General features: G+C 63.2%; 1 protein-coding gene and 1 long non-coding RNA gene across 19 annotated transcripts in view; one reads left to right on the top strand and one right to left on the bottom strand.

Annotated features, from left to right (window-relative positions):
* The window catches only part of PTPRS (protein tyrosine phosphatase receptor type S), a 96,204-nt gene that overhangs the window by 53,025 nt on the left and 24,283 nt on the right, over positions 1–18,896 (bottom strand). For 15 of the 18 annotated variants that reach the window (XM_038567676.1, XM_038567684.1, XM_038567682.1 and 12 more), the window contains exons 2-3: positions 5,914–6,112; positions 486–631 (exon numbers count right to left, since the gene is read on the bottom strand). In XM_038567676.1, coding sequence (XP_038423604.1) covers positions 486–631; positions 5,914–6,004 — 237 coding nt within the window. In that variant the 5' untranslated portion in view covers positions 6,005–6,112. Of the gene's footprint in view, positions 1–485; positions 632–5,913; positions 6,113–11,736; positions 11,858–12,505; positions 12,568–15,714; positions 15,733–18,896 lie in introns of those variants that run through there. The other 3 variants (XM_038567679.1, XM_038567678.1, XM_038567677.1) reach the window with 3 other exon arrangements.
* On the top strand, positions 10,028–12,061 carry LOC119864774. The gene is made up of 3 exons (XR_005375205.1): positions 10,028–10,098; positions 10,563–10,767; positions 11,521–12,061. It is a non-coding gene; the product is annotated as an uncharacterized LOC119864774 (long non-coding RNA).

Here is an 18,896-nt window from a genome sequence, read left to right as displayed (position 1 = left end):
AGGGTGAGGCTGCGGTCCGGGGGGTGGGGTGCTGGGAGAGGAGCAGGGGCTGTGCTGTGCACGTGGAGGGCCGTCCTGTGCAAACGCACGGCCCACAGAAACCGGGTCCCGTCTGTGCAAGTATGAGGTCTGGGGGGGGGGGGGTGAGAAGCATAGGCAAGTCTGCGTGACAGGTGTGCAGAGGCACGTTGGCCGTAGACGTGTGTCTGGTGGTGCGTGTCATGGAGTTGTGTGTGAGGAGACTGAGAGGCTGGGGCCGTGCTTGAGGGGACACAGCATGTGGCGGCACGGCAGGTGGGACACGCGGCAGGAAGGTGTGAGAGCTGCCCCAGCCACAGTGGGCACCAGTGGGGCACGCCCGGCCTGGCCACCCGTGTTACACTGAGGGCCGTCTCTGCGACACCTGCGGCTGAGCCCGTGGCCCCGTCCAGAGACGGGGTGCTGGCCCCAGACTGTCCCCTCACCCCTCTCAGCCCCCAACTCACCTCAAAGCGCTGCGAATTGACCTTCTTGCCCTTCTTGTTCCAGGTCACCCGTGGCTTGGGGTCGCCCGTGGCCTGACACACGAAGGAGGCCACACCCCCCGACACACCGATCTGGTCCTTGGGTTCTTTGATGAACCTGGGGGGCTCTGGGGAGGGTAGAGCAAGAAAAGGAGGGGTTCGGCGGGCCCAGGCAGGAGGCCAGGACCCCACGGGGCCGTGCAAAATCCTCCCCCGCCCCAGCCCGTCCCCATGCACACCCCCACCCCCAGACCACAGCTAAGCACGCTCACATGTGCTTCCAACCTCACAGGGGCCCCAGAGGATATGGGAGGGGAGCCCTCCCCCAAGACTCTGGGTCCTCAGATTTAGCACCTGGAGGCCCCTAGTGGTGACCAGCCAAACCCTGCCTCCCGGGGGGAGGGCAGTAGGGGGGGTCCTTGGCTCCATCCCGGGAGGCATCCAGACACGAGGGGTTGCGGGGAGGAGCTCAGAGAGGCTGACCGGGTTTCCCAAGGGTAAGATGCTGCCAACACCAGAGCAAGCTCTTATTGAGCACCTACTGTATGCAGGGGTGTGTAGTTCAGTGACATCTAACCCTCCGATGGCACGGAGCGCAGGGCCACCATGGTCCCCGTCCGACACTCAGCAAAGCCAAGGCACAGAGAGGCACAGTCTCTGCTTCGACACGCAGCCAGCCCGTGGCTGAGCCGGGGTTCGAACCAGGCTGGACCCGTGATCATGTTCTCGGCCCCTCCAGTGAGAGAGCCTCGAGTGGGGCCTACGGGGTCCTTAACCCCCTACAGCCTCCACCCTGCACCGGGGACGGACCTGGGCGTCCTGTGAAAGTATATTCCTGTTGCTTTCTCACTGCTGACTTTTCACACTGAAATCTCTGAGCGACACTGGACCTCCACTTGGGGGACGGGGACGCTACGACGGAGCCCATTAAATGAGCTCGGGGAGTCCTGAGATTTTCACTGATAGATTCAAGGGCGGCAGCAGGAGGGCAGGCAGGGGTCCTGTAGGAAACCACCTACCTATCTATCCAGCAAAAGGGGACTGTGGACAGGGGACCACCCCAAAACGGGACAGCAGGCAGCACAAGGGGACAAGGACACTCTCCTAGCCAGCAGGGCAGGAACAGCAAGGTAGAGATACCGTAAGATGCAAAACTGCGAGGGGTAGAAGATATAGGGAAGGTTACAGTTTGTGTGAAAAGAAAAATCAGGAGGGGAGGCAAAGGGAACTGGGGTGCAGAACACAGCGGAGGGGGACCTACTTGGTGCCTTTTTGAGATTTATAACTGCTTAAAGGTTAACGGAAATTATTTTTTAACATAATTCTTTGAGGGGCGCCCGGGTGGCTCAGTGGTTGAGTGTCTGCCTTTGGCTCAGGGTGTGATCCCGGGGTCCTGGGATCGAGTCCTGCACTGGGCTCCCCGCAGGGAGCCTGCTTCTCCGTCTGTGTCTCTGCCTCTCTCTGTGTCTCTTATGAATAAGTAAATAGAACCTTTAAAAAATAGTAATAATAATTCTTTGACCAGGATGGGGTGCCCACCCCAGTGGCCCGACTGGCCTCGCCTCCCTCTACTCAAGGCTGCGCACCCACTGATGTGACCGTGTGTCTGTCTCTCCCAAAAATCGCCACGCGGGCGTGCAGGGCCTCATTCAGCTCCCGCAGCCCTGCGAAGCCGCGGTGGCTAATCACATCGTGCAGATTCAGGGCGCAGAAGCTGCAGCCACACCCGCAGCGCCCAGAGGTGACAGTCTCCCCATCCACAGGCATGTGTCCTATGCTCCCGTCACCCCCAGGCCTGGGGCTGGGCCCTCCTCCTCCCTGGCTCTGGCGGCCTGGGCGGCCCCTCCTCCAAGCCTCAGGATTGGTGACTGGGGCCTTGAGTGTCCCCAGCCAATGTCACGGAGGAAAGTCACTGTGGCCGGGTCAGGAATCTTAATTTGGGGGAAACTCCTCCCTTGGGAGCCCCTGGGAGGAAGGGCAGATGTGTGCTACTGGATGGGACAGGACTGGACGCATCCAGCTGCCTGTTTATGCCTCGGAGCCGGGACACACCCCCGGCACTCTGGGGCGGGGGGCGGGGGGGGGGGGACACAGAGGGAGCCCGGCTGGTCCTTCTGGTCCTTCCGCTGGAGTCCCTCCCTCCTCCCTTCATCAGGCCAGCACCTCCCCTGGGGAGCCTTCTCAGATTACCACAGGCTGGGGCAAGAGCTCCTCGGCTGCCTGGGCATCCCCCCATCACGCCGTGATCAAGCTGGGCCCAAAGAGCTGGTCACGTGCCACTCAGCAGGGTGGGCACAGGGCAGCCCCCCCCCCACCCCCTGCCCCGGTCCCGGGGAGCTGGTGACCCCTGCTGCCCACCTAACACTGGACCCACTCACTCCTGAGATCCCCGGCGGCCCTGAGGTCTCCTCAGCCCATCTCCAGGTGGCCCTGGGTCACAAACGACCTGCAAGAGTTTTGTCCGCCCACTGCACCCCCATCAGAAAAACCCCTGCGGACACTCGGGCTCTCTCCTCTGGACAAATCCTCTCCCTCCTCTTCTTGGCTAAGGGGCCCCTGACACAAGAAAGACACCCTGGGGTACGGCAGTTACTCATGGGGAGCAGCCCCCCCGGTGTGTCCTGGGTCCACTGGGCCACACAGAAGCCAGGTCAGAGGTCAGGAAGGGGGAGAGACGGGCGCAAGGTCACCCAGCCTGCGATGGACGAGAGCTGGGACTCCAGCCGGACCGGATCCAGCGACCAACCCCCGGGAATTCCATAAACAGGGCTGTGTTTTCATCCCTGGGAGCACCCCGGGTGTCAGAGTGGTGATGCCACTCCCAGGACTCGTTGGGGGGACCCGCTGAGACCGCTCCAGCTGCACGCGAGGGCCTAATGTCCTGGGGTGCATGCCCTCGTTGCTCCCCGGGGCCCTGCTGTGCTCCCCACAGGACCACCAGGGGGCGCCTGTGAGCACTCGAGTCTCCACCCGCCCTCCAGGGCCCCCTCCCGCCTCCCTGGGTAGGAGCTGAGCCCAGAGTCTTCCCTGAATCCCACAGGGCCCTACAAGACCCGCCCTGACCCCGGTCCTGCCCTCCTCTCTGCCCCATCTCCCTGTCGCCCACGCTGCTCCAGCCAACATGCCTGGGTCCTGCCCCAGGGCCTTTGCACATACCGTTCCCTCTGCTTGGGACCTTTCACCCAGACACCCACAGGGTGCACTTCTCAGCTCCTTAGGTCTCTGCTCAGACGCCACCTCACTGTGACCTTTCCCAGATCTTCTCTCACCCCTTGCAAATGCAGAGCCCAGCCCTCCCCTCACACCCACATCCCCAGCACACCCACCATCAGAGGCACGTAGTGCGTCTCCCTCACTAGACTACGAGCTCCGTAAAGGGGTGGGGGGTTCGTAGTGTCCCCTGTGGCTAAGCCAGTGCTCGGCATACAGTAGGTGCTTATTAAAGGCACACTGAACAAGTGAGAGCATGGGTCCACTGTGGCCACATGACAGAGCCAGGATCTGAACCCAGGCCGAGGCGGTCTCCAAATTCTGTAGCCGCTCCCCTCAACCACGATGGGTCTCCAGCTTGGGCAGACTCAGTTTCCCCTGAGGCTGGTTAATTATCGCGAGAGAAAGACGTCAAAGTAGCAAACGCGTTATTTATCCCACCAGCGTTAAGTTAAACCAGCGATCCTCACCTGGGGCTGGGGGTGAGACCTTGTGGTCATCACAACTGGGGGTGCTCCTGGCATGGAGTGGGTGGGGCCAGGGATGCTGCTGACCCCCCACAGTGCCCCGGACGCCCCGCCCCAGGGAACGGGCTGACCCTGGGATGGATGGATGAAACGCTCAACTGCCTGTCGCCTCTGGCTTGCTGTTCTCACTGCAGGGAACGGAGCCCAGGAAGGCGCAGGCCCTGGCAGGTGACCACACAGACCAGGGCGCAGCCACGGCTGGCTAAGGCCCGCAGGCAGTGTGGTGTGATGGTCAGGGCGCTCACACCACGCAGCCCGGGTTCAAACCTCCGTGTGGCTACCTCCCGACTGTCATGAAGCCTCGGCGAGGCTCAGTTTCCCCATCTGTACAATGGGAACGATGAGAAGAGCATTCATCCCTTCAGCCTGTGGTGGCTGATCTGAATGTTCGGCATCTACTACGAAGCAGCATAGGGCAGCCCGGGGGCCTCAGCGGTTTAGCGCCGCCTTCAGCCCAGGGCCTGATCCTGGAGACCCGGGGTCGAGTCCCACGTCCGGCTCCCTGCATGCTTCTCCCTCTGCCTGTGTCTCTGCTTCTCTCTCTGTGTCTCTCATGAATAAATAAAATCTTAAAAAAAAAAAACAAGCAGCAGCAAGAATGGCCGAGGCAAGTGTGCATGTGCCTGTGCCCGGTGTTCTCACGCAGCAGCAGTAACTACTGTGCTCACCGGGAGAGCGTGGGATTGTGGGCCTGCTACGAGCCAAGCAGCACGCAGGGGCGTCTCACGTGTCCCTGCCGTGGGATTGCCACGGCGTGGACACGTTATGGGTCCCGTTCAGTCAAGGTGGAAACGGCAGCTGAGAGAGGCTGAATCACTAGCCCGGGGTCACACAGCAGGTTGATGGCAAAGTCGGGATTTCAAACCCAGACTAACTACAGATCCCAGTTTCCTTCCTGCTGGCCTGACCCTGTGTGTCCCCAGGGGCCTGAATGACACATCCCCTAGGCCCCTCGTGGTGGGTTGAGCTTGGTGTTGGGCTGAGATCTCACCGTCATCCTTTCCATGTGCCTGCTACAAACAAAACCTGGCCTGCCCCAAACTACACCAAGCCCTTTCTTCACCTTAGGGCCTTTCTGCGCACTAGCACCTTCACCAGTGATGCAATTTCTGTTAGAGAACTCCTACACACCCGCAAAGCCCCAGCTCCAATGTCTTCCTTCCCGAGAAGCCTCTCCTGCCTGGCTCCACCTGGGAAGATTTGGTCACCTGTGTATCTGCCACTTGGGGCCCTGGTGTCTCTATGTGTGGCAAGGGAAGGTGATCTCCGCAGCCTCAAGTGACTTCGAGTGAGTCCCCACCCCGTGAGCCTCAGTTTCTCTTACTGGAAAACGTGCAAGGTAATGAATGGAACCAGCAGGCTCAGGGTTGGAGGCTGGAGGGAGATGAATGAAGCAGGCAGGGTCTGTAGTTCGCACTGGGCTGGGTACGGAGCTGAGGCTGGGGAAACGGACCTCGTCGTCATTACTCCTACTCCTTTTACGACCGTCGTCTTTACCGGCCTCTGAGCCTCCCAGGACTGGCGCACAGTAGGCACTTACGCTCAGCCGCCTTCGTGGAGCACAGAGGCTCTGCTTGCAAAACCAGGGGCCCCGGGGAGGAGGTGGGGACACGTGTGCGCTCACAAACACGCAACACGGACTCGGACGCCCACACGCCCCGCACCGGACTCACCTTCTGCTGCGCAGCCTCCGACCAGCAGGACCACGAGGAGGCCCATGGGACCAACCACAGATGCCACGCTGGGGCCCCAGGCAGGCGCCATGCTTGGCGGCTACCTGCAGCCTCCGGCCTCCACCCTGGAGGGGGACGGTCCCCCCCGGTCCCTCACACAGAGGCCTGGAGCCGAGCCGAGCGTCAGACGGGGCAGCGTCTGCGGAGACAAGGGAGGCAGCGTGAGAAGGGAGAGGGGCAATCCGGGGGGCCTCCGTGGGGGAGGCAGTGGGAGGATCACAGGGGGGCAGGGGAGAGTCACGGGGATGGGGGAGCCAGAAGGTGGGCGCAGAGCCCCTGCTGAAGGCCTGGAGCTTCACATCCCCACGCTGAGGCCCACGCTCCCTGGGACAGCGTTAGGAGGGCCGGTGGGGAAGCAGGAAACGGCCCCCACCAGACCCCAGATCTGCCGGCACCTTGATCTTGGGACTCCCGGCCTCCAGAACCGGGAGAAATACATGTCTGCCGTCCGCAAGCCACCCGGCCTGTGGGACTCTGCACAGCACCCTGAGCGGACAGAGCCAGCTCCCGGTCCCTGGCCAACCCCAAGCCAGGACCGAGCACCAGCGCCAGGGGTGCTCGCAATCCCGGCTTCTCCCCTCTCAGGCTGGGCCTCGGAGGGACGAGGCTCCAGGGAACGGGCCAGCTGCCTGTGCAGCCCGCCCGGCACACCTGCCCGTCCCTGCCCCTGCCCCCTGCCCCCTGCCCCCTGCCCCCTGTCCCCTGCCCTGTTCTAGTGCCTCCGCGGCTCCGGCTGCCCCCAGAGGAAGCCACTCCTGCTGATCTCACTTCCTCCTCTCACGGAGGTGCAGCCAAGCTGCCTGAGCTCAATCCCCTGCCCCTGCTGTCCCCACCACCACCACCACTACATGACAGGTCCCAGCTCAGCTGTCACTTTCCTCAGAAGCTCCCCAGCCCACCCCCGCCACCCATTCCACATCCCACAGCTGCAGAAATGAGTAAGGCCATCCTCCACGCCTTTACCCCGGTTTGCGAGTGTTCGTCACTGGGTCTGCTTCTCCCACAAGAATCTCAACTCTTCTAGGGTCGAAGAGTCCCTCGTCCCAGGGCCAAAGCCCCTCCCCAATCTCCACACTGGCCAGAGCCAGGGCAGAGGGCTGGGGGGAGGCAGCAAGAGGCCGAAGGACGAGGCAGGCCTCCGCGGCCGGGTCAGCCCCACACCCACCGCAGGCCATGCCCCGGGCGGGTCCAGGCCATGACCATAGGGATGGGTGCCACATAATGATGGGGTAAGCCCCTGTGATTCTGGCTCCCAAAATACCCAGCTGCGGTCACCTCGCCTGGCCCCAGAGAGGCCTCAGGAGAAGGCTGGGCGGGTGGCGGCCTGCTCGGGGCTCGGCGGTGGGGGTGGGGAAGCCAGGATGGGAGGGTGAGAGGGTTGGGGGTGGACACATAGTCAGACTGCAGACAGACAGACCGGACAGGAGAAGGAGGCCTGCACACAGCCAGCGGACAGGCACGGGAACCACGGACCGAGGCAGACAGACCACAGACACACCGGGAGACCAGACGTCTTCACACAGTCGGGCGACACAGAGAGGTCCACACGCACAGTCAGGCAAAGGAAACTTGCACATGGACCACAAACAGGCACAAAATCAGAGCTCGGAAACACGGGGTCAGACCACACACACACACACACACACACACACACAGGTCACCGTGGGGCGGACAATCCACACACCAGTCAGACCACAAGCACAGTGGGATCAGAGACACACGGGTCCGGGCAGAGACCACAGACCAATAGCACGACCGGATGCACACACAGGGTCGCAGTCGGGCACACAATACACACACACACACACACACACACACACACACACACACACATACGGGTGGGCTGCGGGCAAATACAAACGGGGCGCCGTCAGGTCAGAGGTCCACAGGGCACACAGGCACCCAGAACCCACGAAGCTCAGGCTCAGCTGTGTGCGTGCGGTCAGGCCCCAGGGACCCGCCGAGCGGTCACCGCACCGCCCCTGTACCACCCGGACAGTGAATCTGGAGGCACAAGCCAGAACCCGCCTCTAAGCACCCAGGTGGACCCGCAGGCTGACCCACTCCAGGTACGTACTCAGAAGTGGCCAGGGGGGCCAGGGGGGGCAGGTGGGGAAAGAGAAGCCCGGACACAGCCCCTTACCCCCCGCTGGTACCCCCACCTACCACCAGCCCTTTCAGGAGCGGAGGGGGCCAAAGAGGAGGAAGGTAGAGGCCCAGTGTGACCCTGCCACAACACACACAGGCAGCCGGCCCGGCCCACAGACGCACCCTTGCTGTACATCCCAGTAGGGGGCTGTGGCCCAGACCACTTGGGTCAGCAGGGCAGGCCCTCAGAGAGCCTCTGGAGAAACTGAGGCCACGCAGAAAGGCTGCAGCCCCCCCTGGGCTCAAACTCTGGGCTGCCAGGCCTACCAGGGACCCCTGCCACCACAGGGTGACCTCCTTCCCCACCTCAGCATCCTCCCCAGAGCACAGGCATGGCCGCGGCCAAGCCACCCCCCATTCCTCACACCCCAGGAGAGCCAGGGGCAGCCGCCTTCAGATCGCAGCGGCCCGTAATTACCCCCTGGCTCCCAGAACCCCTGCCTCGCAGGGCCCACGCCTTCTCAATATCTGGGCAGGATGGGGCTGATCTGGGCACAGGCTCCCTCAAATGTGCCACGCGGGCCTGCAGCAGGAGGGAATGGGCAGCGCTGGGGGTTCTGGGGGCCTGGACAGGGGCCTGGATGGGACAATGGGGATTGGGGGGTGGGGGTGGGGGTGGGACCAGACTCGAGGAAGAGAGGCTCGCACACCCCAGGCACAGAAGAGAAATAGGTCCTGGGTCTGCCCAAGAGACCGAGGCAGGCCCCTGCAGAGCCCCTGAGGAGGCCCCGGAGCCCCTGCCCCACTATCACCCACCCGGACCAATGCAGCCACGTCCTCCTCTTGCCCCCACAGTCTGTCTTCTGCTGAAGCCTGAATCAGATGCCACATTCCTCTGCCCAGAGCACTCCAGAGCTCCCCCTACCCTGGGATAAAAGCCCAAGCCCTCCCCTGACCCCCCACCCCTGCTCCAGCCACACAGGCTTCTGTTCTTCCAATATGCCAGGCAGGGTCCTGCCCCAGGGCCTTTCCATATGCTGCGCCCTCTGCACAGATTTAATATTATATGGCTGCGAATGGAAGGGTGAATGGGATCAGGGAGGGTGTCTCCGCACAAGGAGCAACAGGAGGAAGGGCAGGACGCAGTACCCAGAGATCCTGGGAGAGAGATCAGGGCAGAGACGTAGGTATGGACTGGACCCACAGGGCATCAAGGAGCCCTAGGCAGCTCTGCACTGGGAGGGGCCTGGCTGGGTAGGCCCTGGCCAAGCCGCCTCCCTGCACCTCTTGCACCAAAGCAGCCTGAACCACTACCCCTGCCACTGCCAAGAAAGGTAAACTGAGGCAGGCGCACTGGGGCCACGTGATGCAGCAATCCCCGATTTCCTAGAAGGTGTGGCCACTAACAACGGAGCAGCCACCTGCGGGAGTTGCAGAGGGTAACCTGGATGGCAAATGAGGCTGGGCTTCGGGAAGATGGGGGAGGGGGGTGAATGACCTCTGGACCTGGACCCCAGGGCCAAGGAGGGTCCCCCACCCGCCCGGCCATCAGTGACAGAGCAGGTGTGGAACTGCCCCCCCTCCCCATTTGTTCCCAGCAGCCAGCCGGAGGCAGATGCTCCCTTTCATAGATGACAAAACTGAAGCTCACAGAGGAGTAGGGACTCGCCCAAGGCCCCCAGCTGGGTGGGACCTTGGGTCCAGAGCCCGCTCCCCATCACACGACCATGTCCTTTTCTGGCCTCTGTGAACGCAGGGGAGTGGGCGATCCTCTCTGGGCTCAATACAGCCTGCTGGGCGGCCTCTGGGGGCTCGGAGGCCTTGATAACTGGAGTAGGAAGAGGCGAGCTCGCCAGTCGCCAGGGCGTGGGTCACGAGATCCCGGAGCCAGCCCTGTGTACCCACGCGGCGCAGGAAGCATAAAGGGGCAATTATGACCCAAGACCAGGCAGCAAATAGGCTCTGTGTCACCCGCACGAGACACTGTCTCCTGAGGCCTGAGGACACCCTGCTGCCTCTCCCTGTCCCCACCTCAAGGTCTGTCCTACCCTAGGGGGGCCAGGGGCTCATGGGAGCACCCTGACCCCCAGGGACTGCCATAGCCCAGGAGGGGGAAGGGAAGGCTGGTGACGTTGGCTGTGGGTCTTAGGGAAAAGCCCCCCATCCTGCACAACCTTCCATCCCCCACGCCCCCCGCCCAGGCCCACAGATCCTTTTCCAAGGCAGACCTTCAAGGGCAGGACCCAGGCTTCTAGGCTTGCTGGACTCCTGTGTCCCCAGAATGTCAAGGAAGGTCCAAGCTCCAGCTCTGTGGTCACCAGCGGGCTCCAAAGAGCTCCAGCCAAGCCCTCCCCGCCTTGGTGCCCCCCACCCACCCACGGATAGGGCTCCGGGTGGGGCCGAGTGAGGCCAGCCGTGCCAACCTTCCGAGAATGCGCTAACACCACCCCAGAGTTCCGCCTCTAAGTAACTAAAGATTTGTACTGGGTGCTGTCCCCAAGGGTCCCCGCAGCCGGGAGTGGACAGGAGGTGTGGATGGGCAGCCAGGCCCAGTCCCACGGGGCGGAATCGGTTAATGCCAGCCAGGTGCCCCCACTGTGTGCGGAGTCCTCTTCAGTGCTCCCCACCCGTCCTCCTATTTGACAGACGAAGTGAGCTCGGTGAGGTGCAGCTGCCCGGTGAGGGGCAGGCAGCGCGGGGGGCCGGGTAAGATCTGAGGCCAGAGACCCGCTCTCAATCAACCTCCTAAGTGCCCGGGCTGCCAGGCTCGCCTCTACCCGCCAGCTCCCTGGAGGAGCCTGAGATGCCAAGACCTGGTGCCCTCCTGCCCACTCACACCCTGCAGGGCTCCCAGCTCCTGTGCCCGGCATCTGGGCCTCCCCTTGCTACCTGGTCCCACAGTTCACTGTAGTTCCCGAGAAGCACTGCTGTGCCTTGGGCCTCTGGGCCTTTATGAACACGGGTGCCCCCACCAGGTGCCCCCTTCCAGCTGGTCCACCTGTGGACTATCCCCCAAGGCACAGCCACAGATCTCCCCTGCCCTAGACTGAATCTGGACCCCCATCCCTTCCTTAGCCCAGCCCTGACCCGCCACTCTGGGGCTGGGAGTGGCCACGTGACTGTGGCCCTCCTCTGCCCTCAAACATCCCATGGCTCCCACCAACGTTCGCGAGAATCCAGCCTCCTAACCTCAGCCTTCAGAACCGCTGACCCCACCATGCTGCACCCCCAGCACCTCACTTGCCCGACTGGCGCCTCTACTCACTCCCCCTCTGGCTCACATGGGGGAGGACTACTTGCTATTCCTTCTACCCAGCATACCTTTCCTCATCCCCCGCCCCCCAAATATGGCCTTCACGCTCATCCGTTGTCGCCTCTTCCAAGATACCCTCCTGGGTGTCTCAGGCTGGATCAGGGCCCCCTCAGGGCTCCCCTTACACCCTGTGTCTCCCGTCACAGGTCGGTCATCCTCCAAGACGGTAGCTTCCTCCCCACCCTGGGGTCGCGGCAAGGCCCCTACATATATCAGACACCTACTGTGTGCCCAGCCCCACTTGGCACTTTATGCACATCATTCTCGTGGTCACATCCATTTCAGAGGGGTAAACTGAGGCCAGAAGGAGACACCACAAGCAGGGGAGGTCAACAAGGACACGGCCTCCAGCTGGAACTTACATCTGCTCTGAGGGTCTGCTGGATCCAGCCTTAGGGGATGGAGACAGAGACGAGGCTCAGGACAGAGCAGGACTCGGGGGGCCGGGACCCCTAGCCAGGAAGTCACAGGAAGCCCAGGACTCTGAAGGCAACAACGGGGGTGCTGAGCCATGAGTCCGGTGGGCGATGACGGGGACTGAGGCATGGAGCTTAGGGCCGCAGCGGGGAGCTGGGAGGTGGGAGCCAGTGCACTTGCCCTGATTCCCAGGCTTATTAACCCCCCCCCCCCAGGAAGGTATAGCATGAACCTGGGATCCTCAAACCCCAGGGGTACAGGGGCAAATAAAAAGAGGGAAACTTTTGTGAGTTCGGTGGGGAGGGGTGGCCGCGAACAGGGCTCCCAACCCCAGCGCCTCATCCCGCATCCCGCATCCCGCTTCCCGCTCCCCGGCGGAAGGAGGCCGAAGCCCCCATCAGGGCGCCCCTGGGCTGGCAGAGGGCTGCCCGGGGCTGGCTCCGCCCCCAGGGTGGGGGAGGAGGTCGGGCTGGGGGCCAGGCGGGGGAGGGGACCCCGCGGAGCATAACGGTCCGGAGTTTCCCCGAGTCCCGGCGCCCCGCCTGGACGGGTGCGGTGGGGGCGCCGCGCAGGAGCGGGCTGCAGCCGCCTGGAGGCCCGAGCGCCCGAGCGCGGGGGTGGGGAGCGCGGGGGTCCCCCTCCCGGCAGCCTGGGGGAGGGCGAGGACGGGGACAAAGCGCGGGGCCTCGGGGCTCGGGGCTCGGGCGCACTCACCCCGCGGCTCCCGGCTCGCAGATCGGCCCGGGCCCCCTCCCCGGCCCGCGGCGGCCCGGCCCTGGGTCCGCCCGAGCGGGAGCGCGGCGCAGCGAGGACTCGGGAGAGGCCGCGGCCCAGGAGCTCGGCCGGGGGCGGGGCGCGGCGGGGCGGGGCGGGGCCTGCGGGCGGGGCGGGGCGGCCGGGCGGGCGGGGAGGGGGCGCGGGGCGGGGCGGGGCGGGGCCGGAAGCGGGGCGCGGGGCGCGGGCCGCGGGGAGGGCCGCGGGGGTCCGGGGGGAGGGAGCCTCGGGTGCAGGCTGGGGGCGCGCAGCTGTGTTCCCGCACCGCGCACACACCTGCGGGGGTCGGAGCCCGGGGGGCAGAGCCCAGGATCCCCCACCCCCACCCCACCCCCCGCTTTGTAAGGCGGACCCCGGAGGGAGCCCCTACCCCGCTCCCACTGCTCTTCCAGGCACCGCTCGTGGCCATGGCAACGGATGAAGGGGCAGGATGCCGGACACAGCGGCAGAGGGCTCCCCACACACACCCGGGGACAGGAGGTCAGACGAGGGGCAGAAGGATGCCCTCGCAGCCCCCCAGGGTGGGGGCGGGGTGCGGGCACAGAGAAGCCTCCCTCGCCCTCCCCCTCGCCCTCCCCCTCCCCGCCGCGAGCCCCGCAGGGTCTGGGAGGATGGACGGGGGCTCCACGCGGGGGCTCCCGCACCCGCCACAGCCCTGACGAGGGGCGGGGAGTGCACGCAGGGCCCGATTGGAAACAGATGGGGTCACCGTGCCAGGTCCCAGACACCCGGGGGGGGGGGGGCGAGGAGGAGGGGCGGCCCCACCCACACAGGCAGCCAATCCCGGCCCGCGCTGCCGCCCCGTGCGGCTTTGAAAGCTCCCGGGGCGGGCGAGGCGGGGAAGGCGGAGGCCCAGCGGGTCCGGGGGCCCGGGAAGCGGTCAAGGGGGGCCGGGGACCCTGATGGAGGCCCGGCGGCTGCCGCAGGGGGTCGGCCTCCCCATCGGCTCCCCTCTGCGGCGAGAATGCTTCGGGTGCCACCACGGGGGCTTGGGTGAAGCCCGTAACCCACATGTGGTCGGCTCCCAGTGTCCGCCCCGCGGTGAGCGCGCTCCCGCCACCCCGCCGTCACCCCCACTTTGCAAAGGAAAGGGAGGAGGAACACAGAGAACATGACCTGCTCAAGGTCAGGCAGCACAGGGATTCGAACCAACGTTTGCCTGGGTCTCGAGGCTGAGCCCTTTCCCACAATGCTGCGGGCGGCGGGAGCCCAAAAATAACAAACCACTAAAATTTTAAGCCCCTGGGGATAAGGCGGTGCAGGAGACAGACAGGCCCCGCCCTCCCGAAGCTGGCTGCCCAGCGAGCGAGCTGGGGTGAGGGGCACACAGGCAGCACAGGCGACCAGGGACAACCCACTCCCCGCGGTGGCCCCTTGCCCGTCACCCACTCCCCACCTTCCCCCCCATCCTCACCAGGTGAGCCGCCCCTTCGGAGTCCTGTGCCTCAGTTTCTCGCTCTACAAAGCGGAGCATCTAATCCCACCGCCAGCAGCACTGGGGAGGCCCGTGCTGGGGTCCCCAAGGCGCTGGGCACACAGCAGGTGCTCTGGCGTGTGTGGGCGCCGACCTTCCACCTGCCGCTTTCATGAGGGACACAGGGTGGGTCCTGCTAAAGGGACGCTCCCACCTCTCTCGGCCCCAGCCCCAGCCCTGGGAGGCACGCAGTAGGTGCTTCAGGTGGGATGCCTGGCGCCCCAGCGCCACATAGGACATACGGGGTGTCCCGCTGTCGACATGGGGGTGGATTCTGGCAGCAAAACGCCCCCCAGCTGAGCAAGGCACAAGGCGGGTCCCCGGGAAACGCCACCGGGAGTGAAGTAGGGGCTCCGCCTGCACCTGCATGCTGACGGCCCAGGCACAGGGCTCCTGAAGACCTTGGTCTGAATCCAGGCACTCTCCCATGTGATCTCGAGCAAGAGCCTGTACCTCCCCCGGTCTCAGTTTCCCCATCTGTAATATAAGCCATCCATCAGGCCCTCGATGATTCCAGTTGTCAGACGCCTAAGGCTGTGTGACCTGGGGCAAAAGTGCCTGAGGACCTGCCCCCCCCTCCCCAACTGGCCCTGCCCCATCTGGGCCTCTTGCCCATGTCTCCCTGGAGATGACCTCTTGCCTCCATGTAGTCGTGCTGACCACAGCCACCTCCACGGTCGGGGTGGGGAGTTCTGGGGCAGGAGGCCTGGACCTGGCCTGTCCCCGCCGGGTGCCCCATCTGCACAGCGCCCCATACATCTGTCACCACGGCTCTGATCACCCCACACGTTCCCTGCCTGGTCAGGGGTCCGCCTCTCCCCCCAGACTGTGACCTCAGAGGGCACGGCTGGAACTGTACCTGTCTGGGGCGGAGCACATCCCCAGCACCGGGCCTGATGGCACACAGTAGGCTCTCAGCAAACATGTACATAAGTGGCCAGGACCCTCCTCACCCAGGAGAGCCCTCGGCGGAGCTTATTCTCCCCCCAGAGGGCCGCACTGTGTGGCACCCTGGTGCTGCAGCCATTTTCACCCACGTTGTTTCTCAAAAAACCTCCTTGAACCCCTACTGTGTGCCAGGTGGGGCTGAGGCCCTGGGCACAGAGCAGTGACGAAGGCTGGCAGGGATCCCCGCCCTGACGGAGCCGACACGCCAGTGCGGGCCACAGATGGGCAAAGAGAGAAATAAAACCCAGGGTGGGTCCGTTGGTGGTAAGGGCTACAGAGATGAACAAAGTGTGTGGGTGTGCGGGGGGGGGGGGGGGATGTTGGCCGAGGTGGGATGTGAGGCTAAAGAGGGAGCGTGGGGGGTGAGGAGGTGACATCTGAGACCTGAAAGAGCGGAGAGAACAGGAAGCAGGTACGGGTGTCTGGGAGGAGCACTCCAGGCAAGGGCACAGGACCCGCCTGGCACCGACAGAGGAGGAGGGTGGGACCCGGCCCAGTGCTCAACGGGGCTCCCTGGTGGCTGCTGCAAGGGGGACAGGTGGGGGGGCAGGGGCGGGGAGCTGGGGACCAGAGAGGAGGTGACACTACTGGCTCAGCCTGGCGAACAGGGGACTGTGGGGCAGGTGCAGGCAGAGAAACAGGGCATATGGTAAAGAGGGGAGGACTCGAGTCTTCCCGCCCCCGGGACACCTCGCAGGTTAGGCCGGCCCAGTCCTACAAGACCTACCTGACCGTGTCCCCCACCGGTGCCCCCGGGGGCTGGTTCTGGGAGCCCCCCGACGGCGCGGCTCGTGTGTCCTCTGTATACACCCAGAAGGCAGCTGCCCTTGGGGAGGAGCATGGGGCCACATCACGTCAGCGCCCGCAGCTGGGACATTTGGGGCTTTTTTTTTTTTTTTTCAAAATAACTTTTCGTCTAATTATAAAATAGGCGCGTGCAGCAGAAAATTAGGGGAAATCAGCATAAAGAAGAAAATAAAAATTGCCCACAATCCACCCCTCGCCCGGAGGGAGAGAAACCGGTGGCATGTGGTCATTTTCATTCAACCTGCTGCCACCAGTTACTGAGCGCCTACTGTGTGTGGGGCTGCTGAAGACACGACGGGCGGCCTGCCAGAGCCAGCTCCTACCCCTGGGCCCAGCCCCGGCCCTGGCCTGCCCTCGCGGGACTCACAGACAAGTGGGGGTGTGGGGGGATGGACACCCACGCAGAAACACTGTCCTTACATAAGGCCGGGCAGTTACAGGAGATGCCAGAAAGAAAATAAGATTTGCTATAAGGCTCCGAGAGCCCGGAGAGGTCTGAGAGGGGATATCTCCGACAGTCTGGATGGAGCAAGCACACCAGACGGACAAAGACCCATGGGAAGAGAGTTTGGGATGGGAGGAACAGCAAGTACAAAGGTCCTGGGGCTGGCTGACTGACCTAGTGAACCTAGCGCAAGTGCGCTCTGTTCTTTTGCCCACAGGGGATCGATATCATGAGCCTGTCTGCCCAGAGAGTTTAATCCGTCCCCCCCGCCCCCGCCACCGCACCCCTCGCGAACAACAGGAAGGGGAGAAGGGGCCACCACAGACGAAGCTGTGGCTCCCCCCTGCTGGCCGGTAACGTCCAAGCAAAGGATGACTCCGGTGGGATGTTGTTGGGCCCAGAGATGGATGCAGGCAAGACTGCACACCTGGGGCAGGACCCCCAGGCCCAGCCATCCCCCCACCCCACACCCCTCAAGCTGTCCGACCTCCCTCACATTTGTGGCCAAAATTTGTAAAACTTTGGGACCCCTGAGTGGCTTAGTGGTGGAGCGTCTGCCTTGGGCTCAGGGCGTGATCCCGGGGTCCTGGGATGGAGTCCTACATTGGGTTCCCCACAGGGACCTGCTTCTCCCTCTGCCTGTGTCTCTCGCATGAATAAATAAAATCTTTTTAAAAAATCATAAAAGTTTTATTTAGGGGCCAGCAGCAAACTGCACATCCTTTGCTTCCAGAGCAAGAGCGAGAGAGAATGAGACAGAGAGAAACTGGTTGGGCAGCTTTCTCCCTTCTCCGAGCCCTAGGACTCCTCCGCCCCAGGGGGTTGCCCAACAGCCCCTCCCGCCCAGCGTGGCATTCAGGGCCTGGGGCCGTGAGCGTGTGCCGACCGGCCAGAAGCCCGCCTCACCCACGCTCATGCCCGCTCCCGGCGCCACGTCTGCCTGCCAGATACTCCGTGGCAGGCGGATGGCCCACCGCAGGCACGCCCTGGCTCCCCGCTGCCTCCTTCACCTGCTGGTTACCCCGCCCCACCCCTGCCGTCCTTCCCTCCTGGACAAACCTAGGATGGCTTCAGGTGTGGCTGGATCCAGCCAAGCTGTTCCTCCCACGGCCTCCCCTTCTCAGCGGATGGCAGCTCCGTCCCTCCAAGGGCTTGGGCTAGAGGTCGGGGGCCAGCCCCGACTTCTCTTCTTTCCTCGCCCCCACATAGCACGCATCTGGAAGTGCTCTCAAGCTTCCCTCCTGAACTTCTTGGGAATTTGTCCATCTTTCTCCACGCACCCTTCCCACCCAGCCCCCCCCACCCCTGTTACCTCCAGCTCCGGCCTTCGCTCCCCCACAACCACCACCAGAGAGCATGTGTGAGCACGAGTCAGGTTCAAAAGGCTCCAGGACCAGTGCAGCCCCAGGGCCTTTGCACATGTTCAGTCCAGCTGGAACATCTCCAGATTTTCATGGCTGTCTCCTTCTCACCACTCAGGTCTCCCTCAAACATCACCTCCTCAGAGATGCCCTCCTTAATCCCTCCAGCTCACATAGTACGCCTGTCATCCTCAATCATTTGTTGTTGTTGTTTTTCTCTTTTGACACTTATTTTCATCAGAAGGCATTGCTTGTTTACTATCTCCACTGTCCAATATGGGAGCCATTACCCAAATGTGACTGGTTAAATTAAAAAATGAGATTCAGGGACCCCTGGGTGGCTCAGCGGTTGAGCATCTGCCTTCAGCTCAGGTTGTGATCCCGGGGTCCTGGGATCGAGTCCAGCATCGGGCTCCTGGGATTGAGTCCCACATCAGGCTCCCCACAGAGAGCCTGCTTCTCCCTCCTCCTGTGTCTCTGCCTCTCTCTCTCATTAATTAATTAATTAATTAATTAATTAATTAATTTAAAAAACGAGATTCAGGGACCCCTGGGTGGCTCAGCAGTTGAGCATCTGCCTTCAGCTCAGGTTGTGATCCCGGGGTCCTGGGATCGAGTCCCGCATCGGGCTCCCCACGGGGAGCCTGCTTCTCCCTCTGCCTGTGTCTCTGCCTCTCTCTCTCTCTATCATAAATAATAAATAAATAAATAAAATATTTTTTTATTCATAAGAGACACAGAGAGAGAGAGAGGCAGAGACACAGGCAGAGGGAGAAGCAGGCTCCATGCACCGGGAGCCCAACGTGGGATTCGATCCCGGGTCTCCAGGATCGCGCCCTGGGCCAAAGGCAGGCGCCAAACCACTGCGCCACCCAGGGATCCCAATAAAAAAATATTTAAACAAAACAAAAGAAAATGAGATTCAGTAAAATTCAAAACGCAGGTCCTGGGTCACACTGGCCATGTTTCCAGCCTGGCTCACGCCACGGCACGGGGGCGCGCAGACAGAGCACCTGTCTGTCATCACAGGAAGTTCTGTGGGGCTCTGCAGGGGGTGGCGGTGGGGGGGGGGGAGGGAGGGCTGGGCCCCAGAGCCTGGCACACAGTAGGCGCTCAGTAAATGCCCTCTAAATGAATGAATGAATGAATGGCTTACGAAACTTGGTGAGGCCTGGAGGGGTGACTGGCGGGGGCGGGGGGCGCGGGGCAGAGGTCGGCAGGCACCATCTGGAGCCAGAAGCCCACGCACCTGCGCTTCGAACCTGGGCCCACCTGGCTTACAAGCCAGGCACCCAC

This window comes from Canis lupus, chromosome 20, assembly GCF_011100685.1.
Source record: "Canis lupus familiaris isolate Mischka breed German Shepherd chromosome 20, alternate assembly UU_Cfam_GSD_1.0, whole genome shotgun sequence".
Lineage (NCBI taxonomy): Eukaryota > Metazoa > Chordata > Mammalia > Carnivora > Canidae > Canis > Canis lupus.
The sequence above is the reverse complement of the archived record's forward strand: the minus strand, read 5'-3'. Positions and strand labels throughout refer to the sequence as shown.